This window comes from Staurois parvus, unplaced genomic scaffold, assembly GCF_062004578.1.
Source record: "Staurois parvus isolate SC_StPar_1 unplaced genomic scaffold, SC_StPar_1.0 ptg000175l, whole genome shotgun sequence".
NCBI classification, from domain to species: domain Eukaryota; kingdom Metazoa; phylum Chordata; class Amphibia; order Anura; family Ranidae; genus Staurois; species Staurois parvus.
The window spans coordinates 9772841-9797477 of NW_028317971.1; the positions used below are offsets into that span (position 1 = coordinate 9772841).

Genomic DNA, 24637 nt, shown 5'->3' on the forward strand with positions numbered 1-24637 from the left:
ATTTGGAAACTCGGGCACTGCCTGAGGGCCCGGGGTCAGTAGGGGGCCCCATGAGATGCCCCTGGTACCTTTTTCATAGGTTTTTTTGAGTTTGGGCAAGGACACAGGGGCCCCATGATCCCCTATTGCCCGGGGGCCCCATGAGTTGTCAGTCTGCCCCTGCATTGACTTATTGGGATTTATTTACTAAAGGCAAATAGACTGTCAGCTTTGCAAGTGTAGTTGCTCCAGAGCTTAGTAAATGAGGTGAAGCTTCGCTGTGCAAAGAATACCCAATCACATGCAAGAGAAATAGAAAAACAGCATATATGCTTGCACATGATTGGATGATGGAAGTCAGCAGAGCTTCCCCTCATTCACTAAGCTCTGGAGCAACTGTACTTGCAAAGTGCACAGTCTATTTGCCTTTGGTAAATCAACCCCATAGTTTGATTCTCCAAACATAATTGTATATTGGTTCTCTTTGGCTTTCCTAGATCTGTATTATATTACTAAGTCTTTCCAGAGCAGTTTTCCACCCATTGGATGTTATGTTACGTTAATTTGATCTATAGACATTTCAAAAGCTAACCATTATTAGTTATACTGGAAATTTTACAATAAAACAGTAGACAACATCAAAAAAATTACATTTACCACAAGCTACTCCCAATTTTGCTGATTTATCACCAGTGATTGAAAAGGCTAAAATAGCTGACAATGGAGTTTACAACTGTTCAATCACAAGAACTCTACCACCTCCTACAAATATTTTTTGGTCCTTTAATTCAGCTCTTTGTTCAAGGTAAGATAATGGAGCCTATATGTGTAAGGAGTATCATTAATCTTGGGGCAACCTTTCTGATTTATCACCAATGATCCTTCTCCCAAGACTGGACAGCCAGGTGGCATCACTAAAACTGTTACTCTGTCACTATCTACTCCTTTACCCGAAGATCTCACAAAGAGGAGGCTATTTATTAAAACTGGAGTGTGCATAATCTGGTACAGCTCTGCATAGAAACCAATCAGCTTCCTGGTTTTATTGCCAAAGCCTAATTGAACAAGCTCAGGTTAGAAGCTGATTGGATACCATGCACAGCTGCACCAGATTCTGAGTGTACCAGTTTTAGCATTTCTCCACCATTGTCTTTTTAATTACTCATGGTCGAATACTGTTACTGTTCTCACATCTTGAAGAAATTTTTATTCTGTTTTATTTTACTAGATCTTTCCAGAACAACTTTCCACCACAATTCATCAGTAGTCACTGTAACAAGAGGAAGTTATATTATGCTGAATTGCTCTTTAGATGTTTCAAAACTTAACCGTTATTCCTTATACTGGAATATTAACAATAAAAAAGGACACCACATAGAAAAATTACACTTCCCACAAGACACTCTAATGCGTAATGTTGCTCATTTATCACTGGTGATTGAAAAAACCAGAATAGTTGACAATGGAATTTACAACTGTTCCATCACAAGAACTTTACCACCTCCTTCAAAGAGTTTTTTTGGTCCTGTAATCCAGCTCCTTGTTCAAGGTAAGATAAATGTGTAAGGTGGTCCTTAGGGGAATGGTGTTAAACTCTCTTGAATTGTTCCAAGTTTGACCTGCTTCCTCTGTGATTGGTGCATTTCCCTAGTCAGGAGAGAGTGTGTATTGTATGTGTGGGCTCAGCTGAGAAGAGCCTGAGGGATGACAGGTCATGTTTTAGCAATCTCTATAGAGTTAGTGAATGACAAGTTGTAGGAAGTCATGTTATGCTGAATTGCTGTATAGATATTTCCGAACTTGAATGTTATTCCTTGCACTGGAATATTTACAATAAAAAAGGACCCCACATAGAAAAATTACAATTCCCACAGGACACGCCAACGCAATCTAATTTTGCTGATTTATCACTGGGTATTGAAAAATCTAAAATAGCTGACAATGGAGTTTACAACTGTTCCATCAAAATAACTCTACCTTCTCCTGCAAAGATTTTTTTTGGTCCTCTAATTCAGCTCTCTTTTCAAGGTAAGATAATGGGGCCTATATGTGTAAGGAGTATTGTTAATCTTAGGGGTGTTGTTAATCTTTCTCACCTGCCCAATTTGTAATTGATGGATTTCCATAGTCAAGCCAGAGCATGTGCTGTGCATGTTGGGTCACTTGAGAGGAAACCTGAAGGTAAGAGGTTATGTCTTAGATATCTGTAGAGCGGAGGCTGACAACAGGTCAGTCCCCCATTGATTGTGGCCATGTGATGGGTAGATCACTTCTCTGCCATGCCACCCCTCCATCAGAAGAGCTCCACACTGGGAATTAGTAATCAGCCAAAGAAACCTGGGTTTAGTTCAAGCAGGGTACAGTATTGGGTAAAGCTCAGGTGCTGAATCCAAACCCCATTGAAGTCAAGGGGAGCCAAATGTTAAAAACAGTTCTAGCAATTCTCTGGGCTAACAGGCCAGAATTGTCAAACAAAGTTTGTCGTCAAGAAAATAAAGCATTAATTCTCCCCAAAATCATACTGGACCCTTATCAGAACATGCAGCCTTGCAGGCCAGGAAAGGTGGGCATGAGCCAGCACCTGAACTACACCAGGCCACATACCCTTAACATTGGGGGTGCACCTTGTCCCCATGTTGATGAGGACTCCTCCCAACAACAATGGCTCACTGGTTGTAGGGGTCTGCAGGCAGCAGGTTATTGGAATCTCTTTAACAATAAGAGGGCACTTGGATACCACCCCCTATGAAAATGAGTTAGGGGATCCTCTGATGTCATTGACCATATATGGTCATTTCCATATATAGTCAATGACATCGTTTGGGAGACCACACCACTTTCTACATATCACCTGTCACCCACTGGAGCTGTCAGGAAAGCAGTTGGGTTAAGGCAAGTGTCTATGGTCAGCAGAAATTTTGCATCATGATTGATGTGGATCTACATCACTAGATGACAAGATTGACAATGGATGTACATCATGGGACTTTTTTTTTTCTTTTAATAATGAACTTGTCAAAGATTGTGTTTGTGTTTTTTTTTACTGTTTACATGTTTTTGTGAATGAGTAGGGTTTACTATGTTCCCCGTTCTCATTTATATGGGGAGGGGTTCAATATCTTATTGTTACAGGGGGCTTCCACATTCTGTGCTTTGCCAGGGTCTCCCCAGCAAGATATCTTCCCATGTTGAAGGTAACGTTCTAAATATTTATATAGTTTTAAAGATGAATATGCAAGGTTCGTTACAAATTTATCCATGATAAAGCTTCCTTCAACAAAACATTGTGAATGTGTATTGAATTGATATCCCTATCAATTTACAAATAAATGTTATATTGATGTTTCACTTGAAATTCTGTACTGTGGTATGTTTATTTTCTGCAATAAAGGAAGTCTAAAAAAAAGTATTTTCCATAAAAATGTATAGAATTACGTCTTCTCAATTACAACAATCAGAAAGCTTTTTATGATGCCTTTTGATAGATATGCCTATGATTGTGTAGAAAAATGTAATATCATTGTATTTTTCTATTCATATTTAGCTTCTCCGAAGATGCTGGTTAATAATTTTCATAATGGAAAACATGAAGTTACTGTAGTGTGCAATCTGCTTGAATTTTATCCTGAAGATATAAGCGTAGAGTTGGCCACAAATTGTGGAAGAGTTATGAAACTGTTGAAAAACTTTACCCTTGCAAGAAATGCAGATGGGTCTTTTGATGCCACCTACAAGTTCTGGGTGAATATTACCAGCTGTTCCAATAATGGATTAATGACTTGTGAGGCTAATCATGTAACTGGTGTTGTCAAAAATTCAACTAGTCTAATCTCAAAAATCTGGCAAAATAACCCTACACCCACAAGTACAGGTAATATAACTTGTGTAATACATGTAACATAACCCATTTTTTTATATTCCATTTGCATTGGTCTAATCTGAAATGGATGTGTATACAATTAGAATTTTAAATTACATTTCAATAAGTTGCTAAACTCATAACACAAGTGAAGGTATTACAGGAGTCACATATTTTTAAAATAACTTTCCTCCTCTATCTTGAACATTTACAGATGAGTGATTTGATTACTTCTTGTCTCCAAATATCACCGAAACCGTACTCTCCGCTCCTCGTTTGACCTCCTACTCTCTAGCTCCCTTGTTTCCTCCTCCCAAGCTCATCTCCAGGACTTCTGCAGAGCCTCCCCCATCCTCTGGAATTCTCTACCCCAATTTATCAAACTATTGCCTACTCTGCTCACTTTTAGGGGATCTCTGAAAACCTATCTCTTCAGCGAAGCCTATCCTACCTTCAGCTAATAATGGAATCTTCTCTTCCTCCTACCAGTCCATCCCCCACAGTTATTACCTTTTGTACCACTAGCCCCTCCCTCTTAGATTGTAAGCTCCAAGGAGCAGGGCCCTCCTAACCCTCTTGTATTGAACTGTATTGTTGCTGTATTGTCTCCTATTATATTGTAAAGCGCTGAGTGAACTGTTTGCTCTATATAAATCCTGGCACCTCCTGCATGGGGTTTGCATGTTCTCTCTGTGCTTGCGTGGGTTTCCTCCGGGTACTTCGGTTTCCTCCCAAACTCCAAAGACATGCTGGTAGGTTAATTGGCTCCTGTCTAAATTGGCCCTAATATGTATATGCATGAATGTGAATTAGCGACTTTAGATTGTACGCCCCTTGAGGGTTAGGGACTGATGTGAATGTACAATATATACAGAATGTAAAGCGCTGTGTAAATTGACGGTGCTATTTAAGTACTTGAAATAGATATATAATAATAATAATTAATTTGATATGGGATACATGTGATGTGTCCCAGAAAGCTGCAGGAGGGGAGGTGGCAGGACAATTGGCATCATCCTCACATAGGTGAGGATTGTGGAAATAGGATCATGAAAATCGGTACCCCCCCTTCCCCCCCAAAAAACCTGTAACAGGCTGGGGGAAGGGAACGAACCAGTGGTACTTACTTTTTGATAGAATTTCTGTGTTAAACAGCAAAAATGGGTATACTCATATATTCTTGTCTATCATAATGCTTTATTGAAATTGATAATTTTGTTTCAGTTTTGCAGATAATTTAAAACTGTTTCCTAATTTTAGGATTTATATTTGCATTTAGTTCATTTAAGCCCCCTTCCACATGAGGAAGGCTCTGCTAGGAGTCCACTTGCTCAGTGAGAGATCTGTGTTCTGATCCCCGCTTAGCAGGAGGATGGTTGTCCAGTGTCAGCACTGCTTATACAGCGTGGACACAGTCCGCTCTCCTCTATGGGTGGTTGAATGTGTATGGACTGCCTGTCCATTTACACCCGATTGCCATCCGATCTGCTAGATGGAAGGGGAACGGATCCATAGAGGAAAATGGAGGGTCTCATTGGGTCAGCCTGCAAAACTGACAGGCGGACCTGGCCAGTCCACTCATGCGAAAGGGGGCTATATGTGCAAAAAAGTTAAACTCCAGACAGCTCTTTTTTATTTTTGGATGGCGATGGGCGCAGGAGGAATCTTTGTCACATTTCTTTCTGTTCTCCTATATCTGTGCCCTGTTGGGTAGTTTCCCCTTGCTAACTTTCCTGGAGACATATGTCCTTTGTAAGAGAAGAGCCAACAAATCTTACCATCAGGGACAGTCTCTGTTGGAGATATTTCCCCTCAGTTCCTGTGTCTGAGAATACAGCAATGAAGGGAAATCTTTCAAACATGAGAATTAAACATGACTTATGTATACAAAGTACTGGCCAGATTTCCAGCTTAAGGGAAAACTGTACTTTTATCCAAAACCCACTTTAGAAATGCTATTGTCTGCTTTGGTGATTTGGTCACTGATTTACCCTGAAGGCTTTACCTTCATAAACACTTTTTTTCATAAAAGAAAAAAGTATAAATCTACAAAATGGCTTTCTAAAATCTGGATCTGTAAGAAGTTGTTTATTTTTTAACAACAAACACCTTAAAGCGGAGTTCCACCCAAAGAGGAAGCTCAACTTGTCTGTCTCCTCCCCCCTCAGCTGGGGGGAGCGGGTACCTGGCTTTGCCGCAGTGAAGTAACTCCGAAGTTCGCCCCCTTCCTTCCCCCGCAGCCTTCTGGGACACTTTACAGGTCCCAGAAGACTCTGGCCTAGTCACAAAGCACAGCATGCTTTGTGTATGCGCAGTAGGAAATGGGCTGTGAAGCCACAAGACTTCACTGCTGGTTTCCCTTAACCAAGATGGCGGTGCCAGTTCCTGATAGCCAATTGAAGAATCAGCTCGAGTATTTGTAGCTGCTGACTTTTAAATCTTTTTTTGGGGGAGGGGGGGGGGGGGCAGAACTTCTCTTAAGCTGCTGACTCTTTTTTAAACATCTATATATTTTTTTTCTTCTAAAGTAGTTTTTTGTTTTTTTCATGAACACTTTTATATTGATTGTATGGATGTATACCAAATGATGCCTTTGTCTATAAGATTTGCTGCCTCTTCCTATGTGTAAATATCTTTTGCAACAATGGAGCCAAGTCATAAAATTCTGATTTATTATACAACAGCTGTTAGCATACAAAGTCACAGTACATTACTGTGCCCTATTTTTAATATTCAGAAAGTATTATAAAAGTATTGCAAATTACAGGTCAAAACATAATGAAGCCTGTAGGTATGAATAATTCACTACTAGTTACTAAGACTGTAGCTACCAATACCATGAATCTGGGTTAAAGCACAATAAAAGTCTGTAAATTCGGATTAGTGAACCAATGAAACATTTCAAACATGTACACACAAAGACAACCAAAAAAAATTAGAACCACACTTATTTGAACTTCATGTATCTGCTAAAGGATTACTTATTTTTTAGCGTGACATACTATCTGCAGGTACATAACATTTTCATGACTACAAAAAAGGATTCCATTAAAGCTTATGTGTCCAACAATAAAGACAATGAAAGTATACTGTGAAACTATCAATTGATAAATGAAATGGAAGTAGTCCATATTCTATATTTGCAACACACAATGCCAACAGAGAGAGAGGAAAAAACAAAAAGCCAAATGGATGTAGGGAAGCAGCTTGATAAGGAAAGGTGAATGTATAATAAGTAGGAGAAATAACTCAAAGTAAGGATTGAGGAGAAAAAGGAGAAGATCTGGAATGCAAAAGAGAAGAATGGATAGTAAGAGGCTGAGATAATTATTTTCAAATCAGAAAGAAGTACATAACACATAGGTACACTCTTCTATTTCTTTCAATAACTACTGGTAATAATAAAATTAATACCATTTAGATAGGAAGGACGAGAAGAGAAATTCCAATTTTCCAAACAGGAGGGTTTCTGCTCTATAATTAGATGCTACTAGATTTCCCATCAGCATGATTACATTCATGACACTTTTGGGTTCTCTCTTTCTTTCTACAGGTATCTCCCTAACCACTATACTGATGATAAAATATTCCCTGATGATTTTTGTATTCATAGTTTTTGTGGCAGCCATTACCATAGGTAAGTATTGACACTTGTTTCTAATTTACCTTTTGTGATTGTTAACATTGTTACAGTTAGAGGTGATCAAACCCAAGAGCCTTTAAAGCAGTGTTTCTCAGCCTTTTTACCTTGGAGGAACCCTTGGCAAAAAGTTTGAGATCTCAGGGAACCCCTGAAAAAAAATTTCAGATCTACAGCTCACGGAACATTAGATCCGATCAGTGAGCGGTAGATTTAACAACAATTAACAAGCGAATGCAGAGCAGTGCAGGGAAGCTGTTGTTGTAACATGCCTTTTCTCCTTGATCCCCACTACCTCTCCTCTCGTCCATCCCAGGTGGTATTACATTTAACATCCTGGGACAAACAGAGGACCTGTAGGGAACAGTGCAATAAATAATAGTATCTTCCCTGCAAAGCTCTGCAAATCTATAACCCCTGGTTCACATCCGTGTGGTCGTGCAGGCTGCAATTTGGGTGGACACAAGAAACCATTAATTTGAATGGACTCCTGTGCCCTGGGACACACAGGGAAAAAGTCCCTGCACTACTTTGGAAATTGCAGCCCACATGGAAACAAAGGTTCTCAGTATGGTTGCGATTTCCAGTTAGAATGCCTGTGAGTCCTGCATTCCTCTGTATGGGTGGTGTGGCTGCCGGTATTTGTGTGGGTCCTGCAGCGGCACCAGCAGGGGAAACACAGGGTTTCTCACATGGGGTTCCACTGAAGATCAATATCGTGGCAGATGTATATCCACCCAATGTTGTTTTTAATACGCACTGACTGTGCATTGATACCCGATGCCTCCTCTGTAGTTGTGGTTCCTGTGGACTCAGAGGTTGGCATCGAGTGGAGTACAGAGAGTGGGAACAGGTGGCTTGATCAGCAGGTGACATCTTATGTATGGCACCAGTGAATGGAGACTGTAGAGGGGGGAAGCAGAGAGTGGGAGCACATGGATTAATGTAGCAAGGGGTGACATCCAGTGTATGGCAGTGCTGAATGAAGACTGCAGGGGAACATGGCTGGATGAGACTGACTGTAGCAGGAGGTGAGATCATATTAGTTATATGTACAGTTATGGCGTAACATAAAGATAATATAATCTTACCTCCTCCTACATTCAGTCTCATTCAACTGTGCGCTCCCCTTCTCTGCAGTCTGCATCACTGCTGCCAAACACTGGATACCACCTCCTGTTTCAGCCATGTGCTCCCTCTCTCTGCTCAGTCTCCAGTCTGTATTGACTGCTGCCCTACACACACAGTGCTCCATCTCCCTCTGCCTCCCTCTGCACCCCCTTCCCTGCATTATGCATGGCACCACTACAAGGGATCTCACCTAGTGATCCAGTCATGGGCTCATGCTTTGTGCTCCCTTCCACCATCTTGTGATTAGCGTTGCCATAGACAGTAACACCTCCCCTTTCAGCTCCCGCTCTGTGCAGTACTCCCAGGGCCTACTTCTGTGTTCACAGGAGCTGGAACTACAGAGGAGACATCAGATATCAATGCACGCTGACAGTACTGACTGTCAGAGCACATTAAGAACACTACTAGAAACAACATTGCGCGGTGTATATCTTCCAAAATGTTGATTTGCAGTGGAACTTCTGGGGACTTCTCGCAGAACCCTAGGGTTCCGCGGAACCCCAGTTGAGAAACACTGCTTTAAAGCCTTATATTCTCTGTTCTTTAAGACAGTCCCATGTTAATGTTATTTCTGAAGTGATGGAGAACAAGTGTAGCAGATGGATACTTTAAGATGACAGTACATTTATTGAACTAATATATTAAACCTGGATAAAGAAAATGAGAAAAAATAATAAAATGAGTAATCGCCAGAAACAAGCTATAAGCTATTACTTTTCATTGTATGGAAAAATTAAACAAGAATTCTGATTAGCTGCCATGGACAAAAACTTGAGTTTTATGCTTTTTACTTTACTCTTGTTTTAATGCATCAACCCAATTGTTACATACCCTGCCTAATTCCACCAGGAATTCCAATGTCTGATGAGTTTAAATATGCAATTCATTAACCACTTGAGGATGTTAGACCTAGAAAAACTTCAACAAAGTTTCTAGAGTGTATTTCCCACCATTTCCACATCTGCAGTCAATCCCCTCAGATATAAATATTATCACCGGCAATTCCTGGCTGTGAAAATGACAGCCAGGAACTGCTATGTATTACACAGTAGAGCCAGCACTGAAAGTACAGCTGCTTCTGTAAAATGGCACTTGCAGACAGTTTGCATGTCTTCCTGAGTACTACAGTCTAACAATATATTGATACATTGTATTTACTGTTTTAATCATAAGTAGATCAGAGGTGCTAGTCTTTAGTTAAAGAAACCTTAATAAAAAAAGGTAAACAAAACATATTCCCATTTAACTTCTTATTAATCCTTAGTTAACCCTAATCAACCCACAATAATGCCTTTTTTCCCTATTGCCTATTATTTTTCTGCAGATTTTTTATTACTTTGTTACTTTTTTTATGCAATTTGTTGATTTGTTTTAGTGTTAGATAAAAAATATTGGCAAAAGAAACACCAAGCTTCTCCCCACAAAACCATGTTTATATAGCTTTTAAGTAATGACAAAGCTATAGCTGAATAAACAGGCTGTCACATACCTTGGTTGGAGGCCGAGCTGACAAGAGGACTTCTCTTCTGGCTCTAGTCCGATCACCCCTGAATGTGGTGACAGAGGTACAAGGCGCAAAGAAGCATGGATGTTGGTAGCTTGGTAGCAGGTGACTGCCAGGGTCAGCCTTAGTCAGGATGAACCAGGGTCAAACGCGGTGAGGCAGGAATGTGGTCAGGTAGCAGGCTGAGGTCAGTATCAAGGAAGCAGGCAGAACTAGGTCCAGTAACAGGCCGAGGTCAGCACTAGGGAAACAGGCAGAGAGTAGTCAGAGGGAAGCCGAAGTCAGTATCCAAAATCCACAGAACAAGGTCAGGAACTAGCCGGGTCAACAATGGGAAATTAGTCAACATAAGCAGGAACACAGGTTACGGAGAGGCTGAAGAATGTCCATCGATTAGCACACATAGATACAGTGGAGGAATGATGTTGCCACCCAGAATCAGAAAACGTGTTATTTGCAGGATTACAAAGTGCAAATAAAGCATAAGAATCTTGAAAAAAAGAAAATATATGCAGCCAATACACCAAGGACTAGTACGCTGCAATGTTACATTTTTGGCTTTGTGTTTAGATATACTTTGATGCTTACTGCACAAAAGGGAGAGAGGACAGCCAGCACTACATAAAATAACTCAAGGTGTTTCATAACCCATAAGTGCAGCATCCTCCTAGGTAGCTAGGGGGAGCTAAGTTAATTCTGTTTTTAGTAGGAGGCTGAATAGCAGCTGGGAGAAATAGTTAGAGGGGTCAAAGGGCTTAGAGGCAAAGGGGTCAGGGCTTAGAGGCTCTGCAGATCATTTCCCTGATTCCTCCCGCTGATCTAGAGACTTGGAGAAGTCTCTAGAATTCAGTTGGCGGGGGCAAGGATGAGCTGGCTGCATTCACAAGGGATCCTAGCCAATCCCCAAGCAGGAGGCTTGGCATGGGGTCAGGACAGCCCTTAAGAGTGACTGAGCCTGTTCAGCAGGAGGAGAGTTCGGGTTGAAGATAGAGGCATAGGCTGAAATGTAGGAGCCTGGGAGGGGGCCAAGATGGGAGAGGGGCTCACCTACAGGTGGAGGAGCAGGACAGGAAGAAAGCTTGCACCCTCATCGGCTTCACCAGAGTGAGCAGGATGGAGTGTGGAGCCTGGGAGGGGGTCCAGGAGAGGGGCCTACCTGCAGGCAGGAGCTGGAAGAGTGGATCTCTCAGCCTCATCGTCCCCTGAGAGAGGACAGCCTGGGAAGCAGGGAAGGAGCCAGCCCAGCGGAAGGCCTGAAGACAGCCACCAACCCAAAAGCTTGCAGAAGAGACTGAATGAGTAACCCTCACACCCTCTGGGCCGGATTAGTGGAAAGGGCATTCGGGTGGGAAACCTGACTACTCCCCCCCCACCTGAGACTGTTGATCTTAAAAAAGCAGATTCTGGGTCCAACATAAGGTTTAAAGTTCTGACTAAGCAAGCAAAACAATGAATTAGAACAGCCACAACATTTTTTTATTCGCAAGTACAAGAAAGAGTTTTATTTTGGTATGGCAATGTTACATGTAGTATGATCATAGTATTTTTTTTATTTAGTATGGCAATGTTACTTGTAGTATGACAGTAATATGTTTTTTTATTTAGTATGCCAATGTTACATGTAGTCGGGGGCGGACTGACCATTTGGAAACTCAGACACTGTCCGAGGGCCTGGAGTCAGTAGGGGGCCCCATGAGATGCTCGTGGTACCTTTTCATAGGCTTTTTTGGGTGTGGTTTCAGTGTGGGTGAGGACACAGGGGCCCCATGATCCCCTATTGCCTGGGGGCCCCATGAGTAGTCAGTCCACCCCTGCATGTAGTATCACAGTAATACGTTTTTTAATTAGCATGACAATGTTACAAGTTCTTTCACAGTTTTTTGTGTCTATGGTTTGTCTTTTCTCTACTGTTTTCATTTTTTCTCTTTTGCTTGATAATTTTGTATTCATTTGCCATGTGATATTGTTGCTTGACAAATTTGGGCCAATATCCATGCAATTATTTCCTGGTAACTCCATGCACGCATTTATTACATGATAATTAAGTAAGCATGTTGTTCATTTTTCTCTATAGCCCACATTTGGATTGCACGGTATTATTCCTTATAATTATGGACATTCCAGGCATCAAGTCTATGGAAGATATTGTACTGAAAACTGGATTCTCACATTCACAAGAGTTAACATCCCTGTACCTTGTACCAGCGCAATAATTCATTAAATTCTTGTATATTTCAATTTTTTTCATTGTTGTGATTGTTTTTTACTTCTTGTTGTTGATTTAAAAAATTAAAAATGATTTTAGGAAAATTATGTATACAGGCTTATTCAATTAAGCATTGCAGCAGTCAATGTTTAGGTAGCAAAAGCTGAATTGGCAGCAAACAGGAAGTTTGGTGCTCCGTGGCTTTCTGGCAGGCTCAGCAGGTACTTTCTTTATTTGTAATGTTTTTAAAGAGACAAATTATCAGGAAATGTGTATGTACTGAAGAGAGTACTTTAACTATAGGGCCTTTATTTGACATCATTATGCACTCTTGGGATGTGTAAGTAAGAAAGTATAGCTATAAATAAATAAATAATTATAAATCTTTAATAAGTAAACTTACAAAATGATAATAACGTAAGACTATATTTCATTTGCAGTCCACTGTCCTCCTATGGGTGTTGAGGGTTTATCAACTTTCCACCTTGAACTAGCATTCCCTTTTTGTCCTTTCCTTATAACTTTTGTTATTTTTCTGTGAGCACCATCTTTTCCATGTACGATCCACACTGGCTGATGCCTGTTCAATGAGATCCTTGCTGAGACCTCCTTGATACACCTATTGCCAACATCTATCATCTTACTTGGTTTATGACCTCCCACGATGAAGCAGTCTTGATGGTTGTAATATGTTTTCTGTTTTTTGCATTATTTTGGTTTGCATATATTGTTACTCTTCACCCATAGTTGCCTCTCTTTGGTGGCTCTTTAATATGGAAGTCCTCAGGCTACTTTGCATCGGATTCGTACATTGATTATTGTGCTCCTCTTTTTTTCTCTGGAAACACCTCCTTTAATCTTCTTTCTTGTCATGTCTTTATTTATTTGTTTGAAAATGAATAAAGTCTTAGTGCTGATTCACACATGTGCAGTGCAAATTGAAGCTCAGGTTTCACAGCTAATTGATCTAATAGTAGTTTACCGGGTCGGGACAGGTTTACATCAGGTTCATGACAGGATTAGCTCAGGATATTATCCTGTTCACACATGTGCGGATTAGAAGACAATAGCCTGTAATCCACATACAAACTGGACCTCACTGCTCAGAAATCGTACAGGACTCTTTTTCAATCCGCACTGAATCTGCACTGCCAGTGCACTGGACATGTTAACAGGCACCATGGGAAGCAATGTTATTTCACATGTCATGCAGATTGGATGCGGTTCAAACAGCATCCGTTCTGCATATATAATAGTGAATCGGCACTTATTCTTTACAAAAAAAATAATGTAAGACTAAATATTTACAGTAGATTAATACAAAAGCCCAGTTGTTACTGTTTTTTCTAAATAGACCTATCATGAGCGAAATATGGGCACTGCAATTATTGATCTCCTAATAAATATCCTACTTGCTTGGTTCCTGTATGGACACAATTGCCTTTGTTCTGTGTGTCCTCTTCAGCACTGCTCAGTTTTTTCTGTTATTGTCTCTTCGTTTGCCTTTAGTTACATAGGAGGTTATCGCTCATATTTTTTTCCAAGGAGATAAAACAGCTATTGGTGGCATTCACATGTATACTGTTTATCTGTAGCTCTATTTATTCTCCTCATATGGAAGTTTTTTCCAATTTTTGTTATATTTATTTTCTTGCTATGGTTATGTCCAACCATGTAGTTCCAGTTAGCAAATCAGAATATTTTAGCGTATTCTTACACTTTACCATGTTATTATATGTGTTTGATACTTTTAGGGGGGAGATTTATTTCTTAGCCAGGGGGGCTGTTATGTAACTATTTGCTATAGTAAGTTAGGAACGAATTCATGTTTTTATAAAATGCTTTAAAACTGTCACATTTGCATAAAATAATGTTACAATAAAAGTGATTTTTTTTTCAACACTTCAACGGTTGTTGTGGACTTTATTGCTGGGTAGTTCCTTTCGGATTTTCTTTATACATGATCGAAAGGATACAAAATCACAGAGGCAGAATGCTAAGGACTCCCTTGTACGCTCTCTAAAGATGGCATAAAAAATCATGGTACTGTAGTAGAAATTGTGGAGACTATAAACTGACCCTAGATTAAAAAAGAACATCAAAACACATACAACACACCAGCCCTCAGCTATAACTTACTAAAGATTGTTCAGGTGAATAGCTCTTTATGTACTGTCACCACTACTAGCTCAGGACAGTACAGAGGACGAATGTACCACTAGCCCCTCCCTCCTAGATTGTAAGCTCCAAAGAGTAGGGCCCTCAAATCCCTCTTGTATGGAACTGTATTGTTGCTGTATTGTCTCCTGTTATATTGTAAAGCGCTGAGCAAACTGTTGGCGCTATATAAATCCTGCATAATAATAATAATAATGAACATGCATGGAGTGCAGTCAATTTCTTCAGTTAGTAAAGAGTTGATTAAGGAAGAGCAGTCTAAAAAAAAATGGAACTTGCTCAAAAAATTATTGTATAAAACATACCAACCTTTATGCCAAATGCCAGAGGTGCCAGATTGCCAGGCTAGTCTGAAAGGAAAACGCCACTGTTCAGGAAAAACTTCCCGAACAACTATTATATGAGCTATTATAAATTATTGTTATTTAAATGTGTATTTACAATTCAATTAGCATCTGTAGTGACTTTCTAAAACCAAAACAGTATTGCAACCTGGAGGATTTTTTGCACACTGTACAAGCATAGAATGCCTCCTAAAATGTCCTGCTAATGTGATTGGTGTAGTTCTTTGCAAAAGAATGTTCACTGAGCTACAAGTTGAATTATAGGCATGTCCTGCACTAGGAGTTTCCTTTCTGGTTTGATGTTCAAAAACGACATTACACATGTAGTGCTACCCCAGAGGAGCCGCTAAATTATTTTGTGATTTCTCTGCACGTCTGAAGATGACACCCCTTGTTCACCCAGCACTTACCTACACAGGTAATTTCAGAGAATACAGTGTATTAGGCCAATGATAGCCTAAATGGAGTAAGGATTAGCAAGTGTACTTGTCCAATCAATAAGACAATAAAATTACTGAGAGATATGGTTCAACACCTGCAGTATTCAGAATACCAGTAATTAATAGAACTGAACTGCATTGAGATTCGGTTCACACTAGTGCGGGCTGTGCAGCCCACGTTTTCTCGGGCACAGCAGCTCATTCATTTGAATGGGCTGCTGTGCTGTGTTTCCTGCACAAAAAAAGGTGCATGCACCATTCCAAAAATGCACCCGCAGGAAAATTGCCTGGTCTTTTTGACCATGTGATTTGTCTGTGGCTCCCAGTCCCATGATCATGCTGTGGGCTGAGATGCGTGGGGTTGCCATTCAAAATAAATGGCAGACCCACACGCCTCACAAGAGCAGCACAATTTGGCTGTGGGTGGTTGTGGGTGGGGGAACAGGTGCAATTCCTGCAACCAACCTGCAGGCTGTGGGTTAGTGTGATCCTAGCCTCACTTATCAACAGTATATAAAGACAAAATTATATGTAAAAAAAAGCCCCATGCTATAGAGTAAATCAAACTGGGCAAAACATGTCAGAAATGCTCACCACATTCAAACTTCAAATAAAATTATGTGAACATAAAAATATAAAAAACATAAACAAATACTATACAACAGATCACTGCTGCCACTTTATTAAATCCAAAGAATATTCGCATGTGAAAGTACAAAGTATCTTTGCCCAAAAAACACCCTAAATACTTCACAGTGGTGCTGTGATCTAAATATGAAAAATTCATAATGAAGTGCATAAACATCATAATAAAGAAAGTCCTCAAAAAGTCTACAAACCTGTGCAAAGAAAAAAATGCTTCACTAATTCCCAAAACGTTTCTTTACCACACACCACTTGTGCCTGTGAAGTGCCTCTTCCTCCAGGCAGAAACTCACCGGAACTCTGTGCCACCCACTCTCATGACTGACATAGCTCACTTTGTGTAAAGGTACACCACAGCTCCAGGATAGCTTGTCACCAAATCACTCCTCCATTCAGGGTGCCAAGACATGGCTATGTGGTGACTGGAAGGGACATCAGGGCTGGAGTAGAGTGATGTGGCAGAGGCGCCCGAGTGTTTCAGTTCATGATTGCCTGATGCCATTTTATTGTGGATGAGCGTGATTTATGCTTTTCATTTTTGAGTGGCTTTTTTATTATCAAACTAAAGTGGACTGGTTTACTGTACCATTGGAGGCTGTTTCTTTCTGTTTCATATATTTGTGGTGATTAATGAGCTGGATGGAGGAATAATTTGGTGACAAGCTGTGGTTTTCAACCCAGTGATTGGCTGGAGAGGGTCCCTGAGCTGTGAGTTCACAGGGTGCAGCTTGATTGCAGAGTGTAAGAAGATAAGAGTCCAAGTTCTTAAAGAGACCATACACCTTGGTTCTTGAAGTTCTATATACTGTATTGTCATCGATAAGCTTTTAAGGAAGAGTACCAACAGTAACATCATCAGACTGGAGGTAGAATTGACCACCAGTGGGGAAGGCGCATTGTGACTTGATTTTATGCAGGTTCACATTTGGAGGTGCAACGGTGGTGGGAGTCACTGAGCAAAGTTTTAAGGACTGATTTTTTTCAAGCACAAGTGGTGAACTGTGAACGTACTTGGGAGATTTTTGCAACAAGGATAACACAAGACACATGAGAGTGATTAAAGAAAGATAGGCAAAAAAAAATCACCCATTAGTACATCTCCCCCACACAAAACACTAAATATTTAATACAATTTTGAAAATCCATACCATTTAGGAGAAAAGTCTCAGGCCTCATGCACACAGGGTGTTTTTGTAGCCACTTTTAGAGGCATCAAGCTTTTTTGTTTTGCTTCCAAACGGCCTTCCATGTTATCCTATGTTTCCATGCACCCATAGATTTTTAGAAGCTTTCAGTAGCAGTAGTGTTTACCAGCAGGAAAAAAACCCAGGGCCAGTGCATCCAGGAATAGCAGTGTTTTGGAAGAAAAAACACTTGATGTGTGCAAATGCGGCTAAGCATGGCTAATGGCTAAACGCGTGTTAACGCTATGCCCATATAGCACTTGACCGTTAATTCATTTCAATGGCCAGAATAAATGAATATTCTGGACAATTAAATTAATTAACGCCAAAGTGCTTGTTGCTTGTACACACCCCTAAACACTTGTAAAAGCGTTAGACACTTTGACAAGCATGAGACATTTTTTCTACCAAAACGCTGCTTCCAAGAAAAGGAGTGTTTTTAAAATACCTAATTTAATTTTAAGTTCCTCTTATCTGTAATTCAAAAGATAACAACATCTGCTCTGCCAAGGATGAGGCGTAACTGCAGGGATTACATCATATCCTTTCCTCTCTCTCTACAGTAAAAGGAAAATACAGTTTCCATCAACTACTGGGAATTGTGTGAATGTGGGTGGGTACATTAGGCCTATACATGTTGAATGTGTCTGAAAGTCTCAGTCCTCCAACCACAGCAAATGGAGCTGAATTACATCACTGCTTCCTGGAGAAAGAACTACAAAAGGGATGTGCCAAGACCAGTGGCTGGAGGAATAGGAGGCATATCAGCCACTGGTCTTACATACAGGAAACCAAAGAGAATTAATGGTTTGATCTGAAAATGAATAGGTTATTTAAGAGCAACTTCTGAGTGAGCCTGAATATGGATGACATATTCAGTGAAGGTAGAAAATTAGCAGCAAGGAGTTCTGCTTTAACCACTTCCCGCCTGGTCTATAGCCAGATGGCGGCCGGGCAAGCAGCTCGTCCCTCCGGGTGGACGTCATATGGCGTCCTTTCAGGCATGCGCAGTTTGCCTCCTTGCAGAGCCGTGCAGCGGCGCGATCTGTAACCAGCTGTGTACCTCGGACATGGCCGATGACAGATCTGTGTATCGGCCCCATTGCCAGTACCATGTGACCTGCTGTGACCAATCATAGTAGGTCACATGACAGTTGTATACAATGGATGGCTTCCTTTCATGCCATCCATTGTATACAAGTGTGGCTAGCTGTGAATGGTCACAGCGATCATATGCACAAGCTGGGCCAATCACAGCCCAGCTGTGTCATGTGATTAGCTGTGGCCAAATCACATTTAAGCACAAAAAAAAACCCTGAATGAATCGGTCATTCAGGTAAATGCTTGCTTATAGCAAAGTAATTCTTTGCAATAAGCAAATTGTGTTAAAAAAAAAAATGATCACTTTCCCAAAGTAGTACAATGTTACTATGGGAACATTATACTACTTTGGTCATAGTGAAATATGAAAAAAAATCTTAAAAAAAGAGAAAAAAATTTAATAAAAAAATAATACATTTTGTTTTAATTTTAAAAAAATTATCAATTTTTATTCATACTGTCACCAATCAGTGTCCCTGATCACCACCATGCCAGTTATATGAGGATGCTGTACTGCACTGGTGACAGTATGTAAAAAAAAATAGTGAAAATCATTTTTTTTATTTCTTCATTTCTGAAAAACTTTGACAAAAAAATTATAACTTCAAAAAACTCACCATGCCTGTTATGAAATATGTCGGACTGTCTACTTTGCAAAAAGGGGTCATTTGGGGGATATCTGTACTGTTCTGACATTCTTGGACCTCAAGAAATTAGATTGCCCGTCAGTACTTCAGGATTGATGAATATTCAGACTAAACTATAGTTTGTGAACTCTATAACTTTCCTACAGTCTAAATAATACATCCTAATTTGGGTTATTTTCACCAAAGACATGTAGCAGAATACATTTTGTCCTAAATTTATGAAGAACAATTATTTATTTGCAAAATTTTATAACAGAAACAAAGAAAAACATGTTTTTTTTCAAACTTTTTGTTAATTTAGCAAAAAATAAAAACCCCAGTGGTGAATAAATATCACCAAGAGAAAGCTCTAGTTGCGTGAAGAAAATGATAAAATTTTAGTTTGGGTACAATGTTGTATGACCGCGCAATTGTCATTCAAAGTGTGAGAACGCTGAAACCTGAAAATTGGCCTGGACAGGAAGGGGGTAAAAGTGCCCGGTATGGAAGTGGTTAAGTGGCAAAGTGTTGTTTATGCATTCATATGTGTAAGGAGGATTTGTGGTCACGTCATAGAAGAAATATAACACAAAAGACCAATTATATTTGTTGCTATAATACACAAGTTTATTGCAAAGGTTTATACGGTATATATAAGGTTTGGTGGGAGAGATTGCATAGTAGGTGCAGCAAAGTTTATTTACTTTATTTGATATTTTGCGGAAACACAATTGTTTGTTTACAGCCGCTATATACTGTATCATTTGAAGAGTTCATTAGATCACAGCACAGGTAGTACAATATATTAGGTAGCACAGGATTGCCACTTTATACAGTTTTAAACAAAGGGTACTTATGAAGACTGGAACATGTGCCAGCATCCTTTTGCTTTGCACTGGACTTTAGCTGGAGACAGAGAATTCGTCTCCATGCACCACAGAAGACTAGCACTGAGCTTTGTATGAAACTGAAGTTGCTGGATTTACATGTGAGAAGTAATATACAGGTGAAACTCAAAAAATTAGAATATCATGCAAAAGTTCATTTATTTCAGTAATGCAACTTAAAAGGTGAAACTAATATATGAGATAGATTCATTACATGCAAAGCAAGATAGTTCAAGTCAAAACATAATTGTGATGATTATGGCTTACAGCTCATGAAAACCCCAAATCCACAATCTCAGAAAATTAGAATATTGTGAAAAGGTGCAATATTCTCAGCTCAAAGTGTCCCACTCTAATCAGCTAATTAAGCCATAACACCTGCAAAGGGTTCCTGAGCCTTTAAATGGTCTCTCAGTCTAGTTCAGTAGGAATCACAATCATGGGAAAGACTGCTGACCTGACAGTTGTGCAGACAACCATCGATGACACCCTCCATAAGGAGGGAAAGCCTCAAAAGGTAATTGCAAAAGAAGTTGGATGTTCCCAAAGTGCTGTATCAAAGCACATTAATAGAAAGTTATGTGGAAGGGAAAAGTGTGGAAGAAAAGGTGCACAAGCAGCAGGGATGACCGCAGCCTGGAGAGGATTGTCAGGAAAAGGCCATTCAAAAGTGTTGGGGATTTTCACAAGGAGTGGACTGAGGCTGAAGTCAGTGCATCAAGAGCCACCACACACAGACGGATCCTGGACATGGGCTTCAAATGTTGTATTCCTCTTGTCAAGCTGCTCCTGAACAACAAACAACGTCAGAAGCGTCTTACCTGGGCTAAAGAAAAACAAACCCGTTCTGTTGCTCAGTGGTCCAAAGTTCTCTTTTCTGATGAGAGCAACTTTTGCATCTCATTTGGAAACCAAGGACCCAGAGTATAGAAGAAGAATGGAGAGGCACACACTGCAAGATGCTTGAAGTCCAGTGTGAAGTTTCCACAGTCTGTGGTGATTTGGGGAGCCATGCCATCTGCTGGTGTTGGTCCACTGTGCTTCATTAAGTCCAGGGTCAATGCAGCCGTCTATCAGGAGATTTTGGAGCACTTCATGCTTCCTTCCGCAGACGAGCTTTATGGGGATGCTGACTTCATTTTCCAGCAGGACTTGGCACCTGCCCACACTGCCAAAAGCACCAAAACCTGGTTCAATGACTGTGGGATTACTGTGCTTGATTGGCCAGCAAACTCACCTGACCTGAACCCCATAGAGAATCTATGGGACATTGCCAAGAGAAAGATGAGAGACATGAGACTGAACAATGCAGAAGAGCTGAAGGCCGCTATTGAAGCATCCTGGTCTTCCATAACACCTCAGCAGTGCCATAGGCTGATAGCTTCCATGCCACACCGCATTGAGGCAGTAATTGCTGCAAAAGGGGCCCAAACCAAGTACTGAGTACATATGCATGCTTATATTTTTCAGAGGTCCGATATTGTTCTATGTACAATCCTTGTTTTATTGATTGCATGGAATATTCTAATTTTCTGAGATTATGGATTTGGGGTTTTCATGAGCTGTAAGCCATAATCATCACAATTATGACAAATCACAGCTTGAACTATCTTGCTTTGTATGTAATGAGTCTATCTCATATATTAGTTTCACCTTTTAATTTGCATTACTGAAATAGATTAACTTTTGCACGATATTCTAATTTTTCAAGTTTCACCTGTATGCTTGCTTGTGTTACACTTACTCTTTAATATGCACACCCGCACTTAAATGATGCAATTATGAAATTAATTTTGATGCTTTGTTCACTTCAAATTTATTTTGTCTGTTGTCTATTTCTGATGAACAAAACACGTCTATATTATTAGAAACAGCAGTGAGATCGCATGTTGGTCACTGTCACAGTTTTTTTTTTACTTTTATTGAAAACAAACTGCTGCTGCTTGGACTGGAATACCTATATCAGCTCACATTACCACCAAATCCACAAAGAAACTTCACACACATATATGTATTTAGGTCATACCATTTTATAGATTTGTGATTCATGTTTTTACATATACTGACTTAAGTAGGGCAACTATGGTCTAAAAAACACATACACGTAGACCACAGAGAAGAGGAACGTGCAAAGTGACCATTCGCAAAGAAAATATGTTATATTAACATAGGCCTAATAGTTGTCAGTTTACACCGCGTTCCAAATTATTATGAAAATTCTATTTAAGTGTCACAAAGATTAAATATTTTGTTTTTCAGTTTAACTCATGGATGGCATTGTGTGTCAGGGCTCTTTTGATCATTGAAAACAATCTCGGACACCTGTGATAATTAGATTGGCTGGTGAGCCCAAATTAAGGAAAAACTACTAAAGGATGGTGTTCCATATTATTAAGCAGAGCACCATTTTCAAGCAATATGGGGAAGAAAAAGGATCTCTCTGCTGCCGAAAAGAGTGAAATAGTTCAATGCCTTGGACGAGGTATGAAAACATTAGTTATTTCATGAAAACTTAAGAGTGATCATCGCACTATTAAGAGATTTGTGGCTGATTCAGCGCACAGACGGGTTCGGGCAGATACAGGCACATTAACCTCCCTGGCGGTATTCCCGAGTGTAGCTCGGGGTAAAATTTCTATACCAAAAGCGGTAACCCCGAGCTACACTCGGGCTTACCATGCAGCACTGCATAGGGAGTCCCTGCAGCACTTACCTTGTCCTTCGCTCCCACGATGTGTCCCCTGCAGCGTTCCCGGCCATCTCCTCCGTCTGATGTCGGCATCCGGCTCCTGTGTTCCGGTTCCCGTGACGTCGGGACGTACGGGCGCCGCCGGCGGCGGGAAATTTGAAAATTTAAAAAAAATGTCATTTTTTTCAAAATGATTCTAAATAGTAAAACATTGCTGTTTCAACCTATTTCACATACATTTTGTCCCGAGTGCTTTGTCCTGTCCCCTGTCTGCATTTTGATTGTTCTTTCTGCCTGGAAACGTAGAAAAGTCCATGGCGTCCAAAAAGCGTCCCTTTAGGTCAAAAGCGGTTTTAGATCAGCTAGAGAACAGCGATAGTAAATCAGAACCACTTGCAGAATTGAGTGATAATGATTCGTGGGGAAATTCGTCATCAGACATTGAAAACAATTTTGCGACTTTGCTCAGTGATGTGCGAACTTGGCGCTCTATTTCAAATTTCAGTGTTTTTGGTTTGATTATATTATTGAATTAAATGTATGATTTAGAATCTTGTTCAGACAGATTTCAGTGAGTTATTCCTAAAAATTACAGCCTACAATAAAAAAACTACATATTTCCATGCAAAATAATGGTACCGCTTTCAGCACCAAAAATCGGAAAGAATCATACCGCCAGGGAGGTTAAGGAAGATTTCTGCCAGATCCATGTATCGGATCAAGAGAGCAGCTGCTAAAATATCATTACATAGCAGCAAACAGATATTTGAAGCTGCTGGTGCCTCTGGAGTCCCACGGACATCAAGGTGTAGAGTCCTCCAGAGTCTTGCAACTGTGCATAAACCTTCTATTCGGCCACCAATAACCAATGCTCACAAACAGAAATGGCTGCATTGGGCAGAAAAATACATAAAGACTAATTTTCAAACAGTCCTGTTCACTGATGAGTACAACCCTGGATGGTCCAGATGGATAGAGTAATGGATGGTTGGTAGACGGCCACCCTGTTCCAACAAGGCTGCGATGTCAGCAAGGCGGTGGTGGAGTCATGTTTTGGGCAGGAATCATGGGAACAGAGCTGGTCGGCCCCTTTAGGGTCCCCGAAGGTGTAAAGATGATCTCTGCAAAGTATGTGAAGTTTATGACTAACCACTTTCTTCCCTGGTACAGAAGGAAAAACTATGCTTTCCGTAATAAAATCATCTTCATGCATGACAATGCACCATCTCATGCTGCAAAGAATACCTCTGCATCAATGGCTGTTATGGGAAGAAAAGGAGAGAAAGTCATGGTGTGGCCTCCATCCTCCCCTGACCTCAATCCTATTGAGAACCTTTGGAGCATCCTCAAGCAAAAGATCTATGAGGGTGGATGGCAGTTTACATCCAAACAGCAGCTCTGGGAGGCTATTCTGACATCTTGCAAACAAATTCAAGCAGAAACTGTCCAAAAACTCACAAGTTCAATGGATGCAAGACTTGTGAAGCTGCTATCAAATAAGGGGTCCTATGTTAAAATGTAATGTGACCTGTTAAAATGTTTAAAAAGTAAAAATGTTGTTAAAAGTTTGATTGAAATAGCTTTTGATTTTTAGTAAATATGCTGTAAACACAACAAATAACAATTTTCAGTTCTTTACAACCTATAAAGTGTTTTGAAACTTACTGTGCGTAATAATTTGGAACAGTGCATTGTAAGTGTTTTATGTTTAAAAAAAATACTGTTATCATTAGGAGGTTTGTTCAATAAAATTTGAATTGTACTCTTAATAGCTGATAACATGAGAATTATACTGACTGTTATTTACATCAATTATTTAGGTAAATGAGAAAAATATAATTTGCATAATAATTTGGAACACGGTGTAGGTCTCATGTGTGAACACCAGATGAAAAAAAGATGTCTTTGTTGTGTAACCAATTCTTCCTTAGAATTATAAGCTGTACTATTGCTGATGAGATTCCCATTAGACTTTTACAGTACAATGCAGGAGAAGAATATTGGCCTGTCTTAGAGGCCTCAGTACAGTCAATACTGCCCAGGGAGGCTGATTTATTAAAAGAATAACGAATCCTGACTCAATTGTCTTAATGAAGGTTAACCTCAATCATCTAATCACGTGAAAAGCAAATTCCTGTGTATTTAATCTGCATGATTGGGGTTTCAAAGTGAAAACAGTGCCAATATTTTATGAAGAGTCTTAACTTCTTTAAAGAAGCAATGC

General features: G+C 40.0%; 1 protein-coding gene across 1 annotated transcript; it reads left to right on the plus strand.

The window, feature by feature from the left end:
- Positions 1-699: 699 nt before the first annotated feature.
- On the plus strand, positions 700-17633 carry LOC149462419 (uncharacterized). Its single transcript, XM_089676999.1, has 5 exons — positions 700-784; positions 1208-1528; positions 3524-3850; positions 7392-7475; positions 17599-17633. Exons 1-5 carry the CDS (start codon positions 700-702, stop codon positions 17631-17633), a joined length of 852 nt encoding a protein of 283 aa, XP_089533125.1.
- Positions 17634-24637: the final 7004 nt, after the last annotated feature.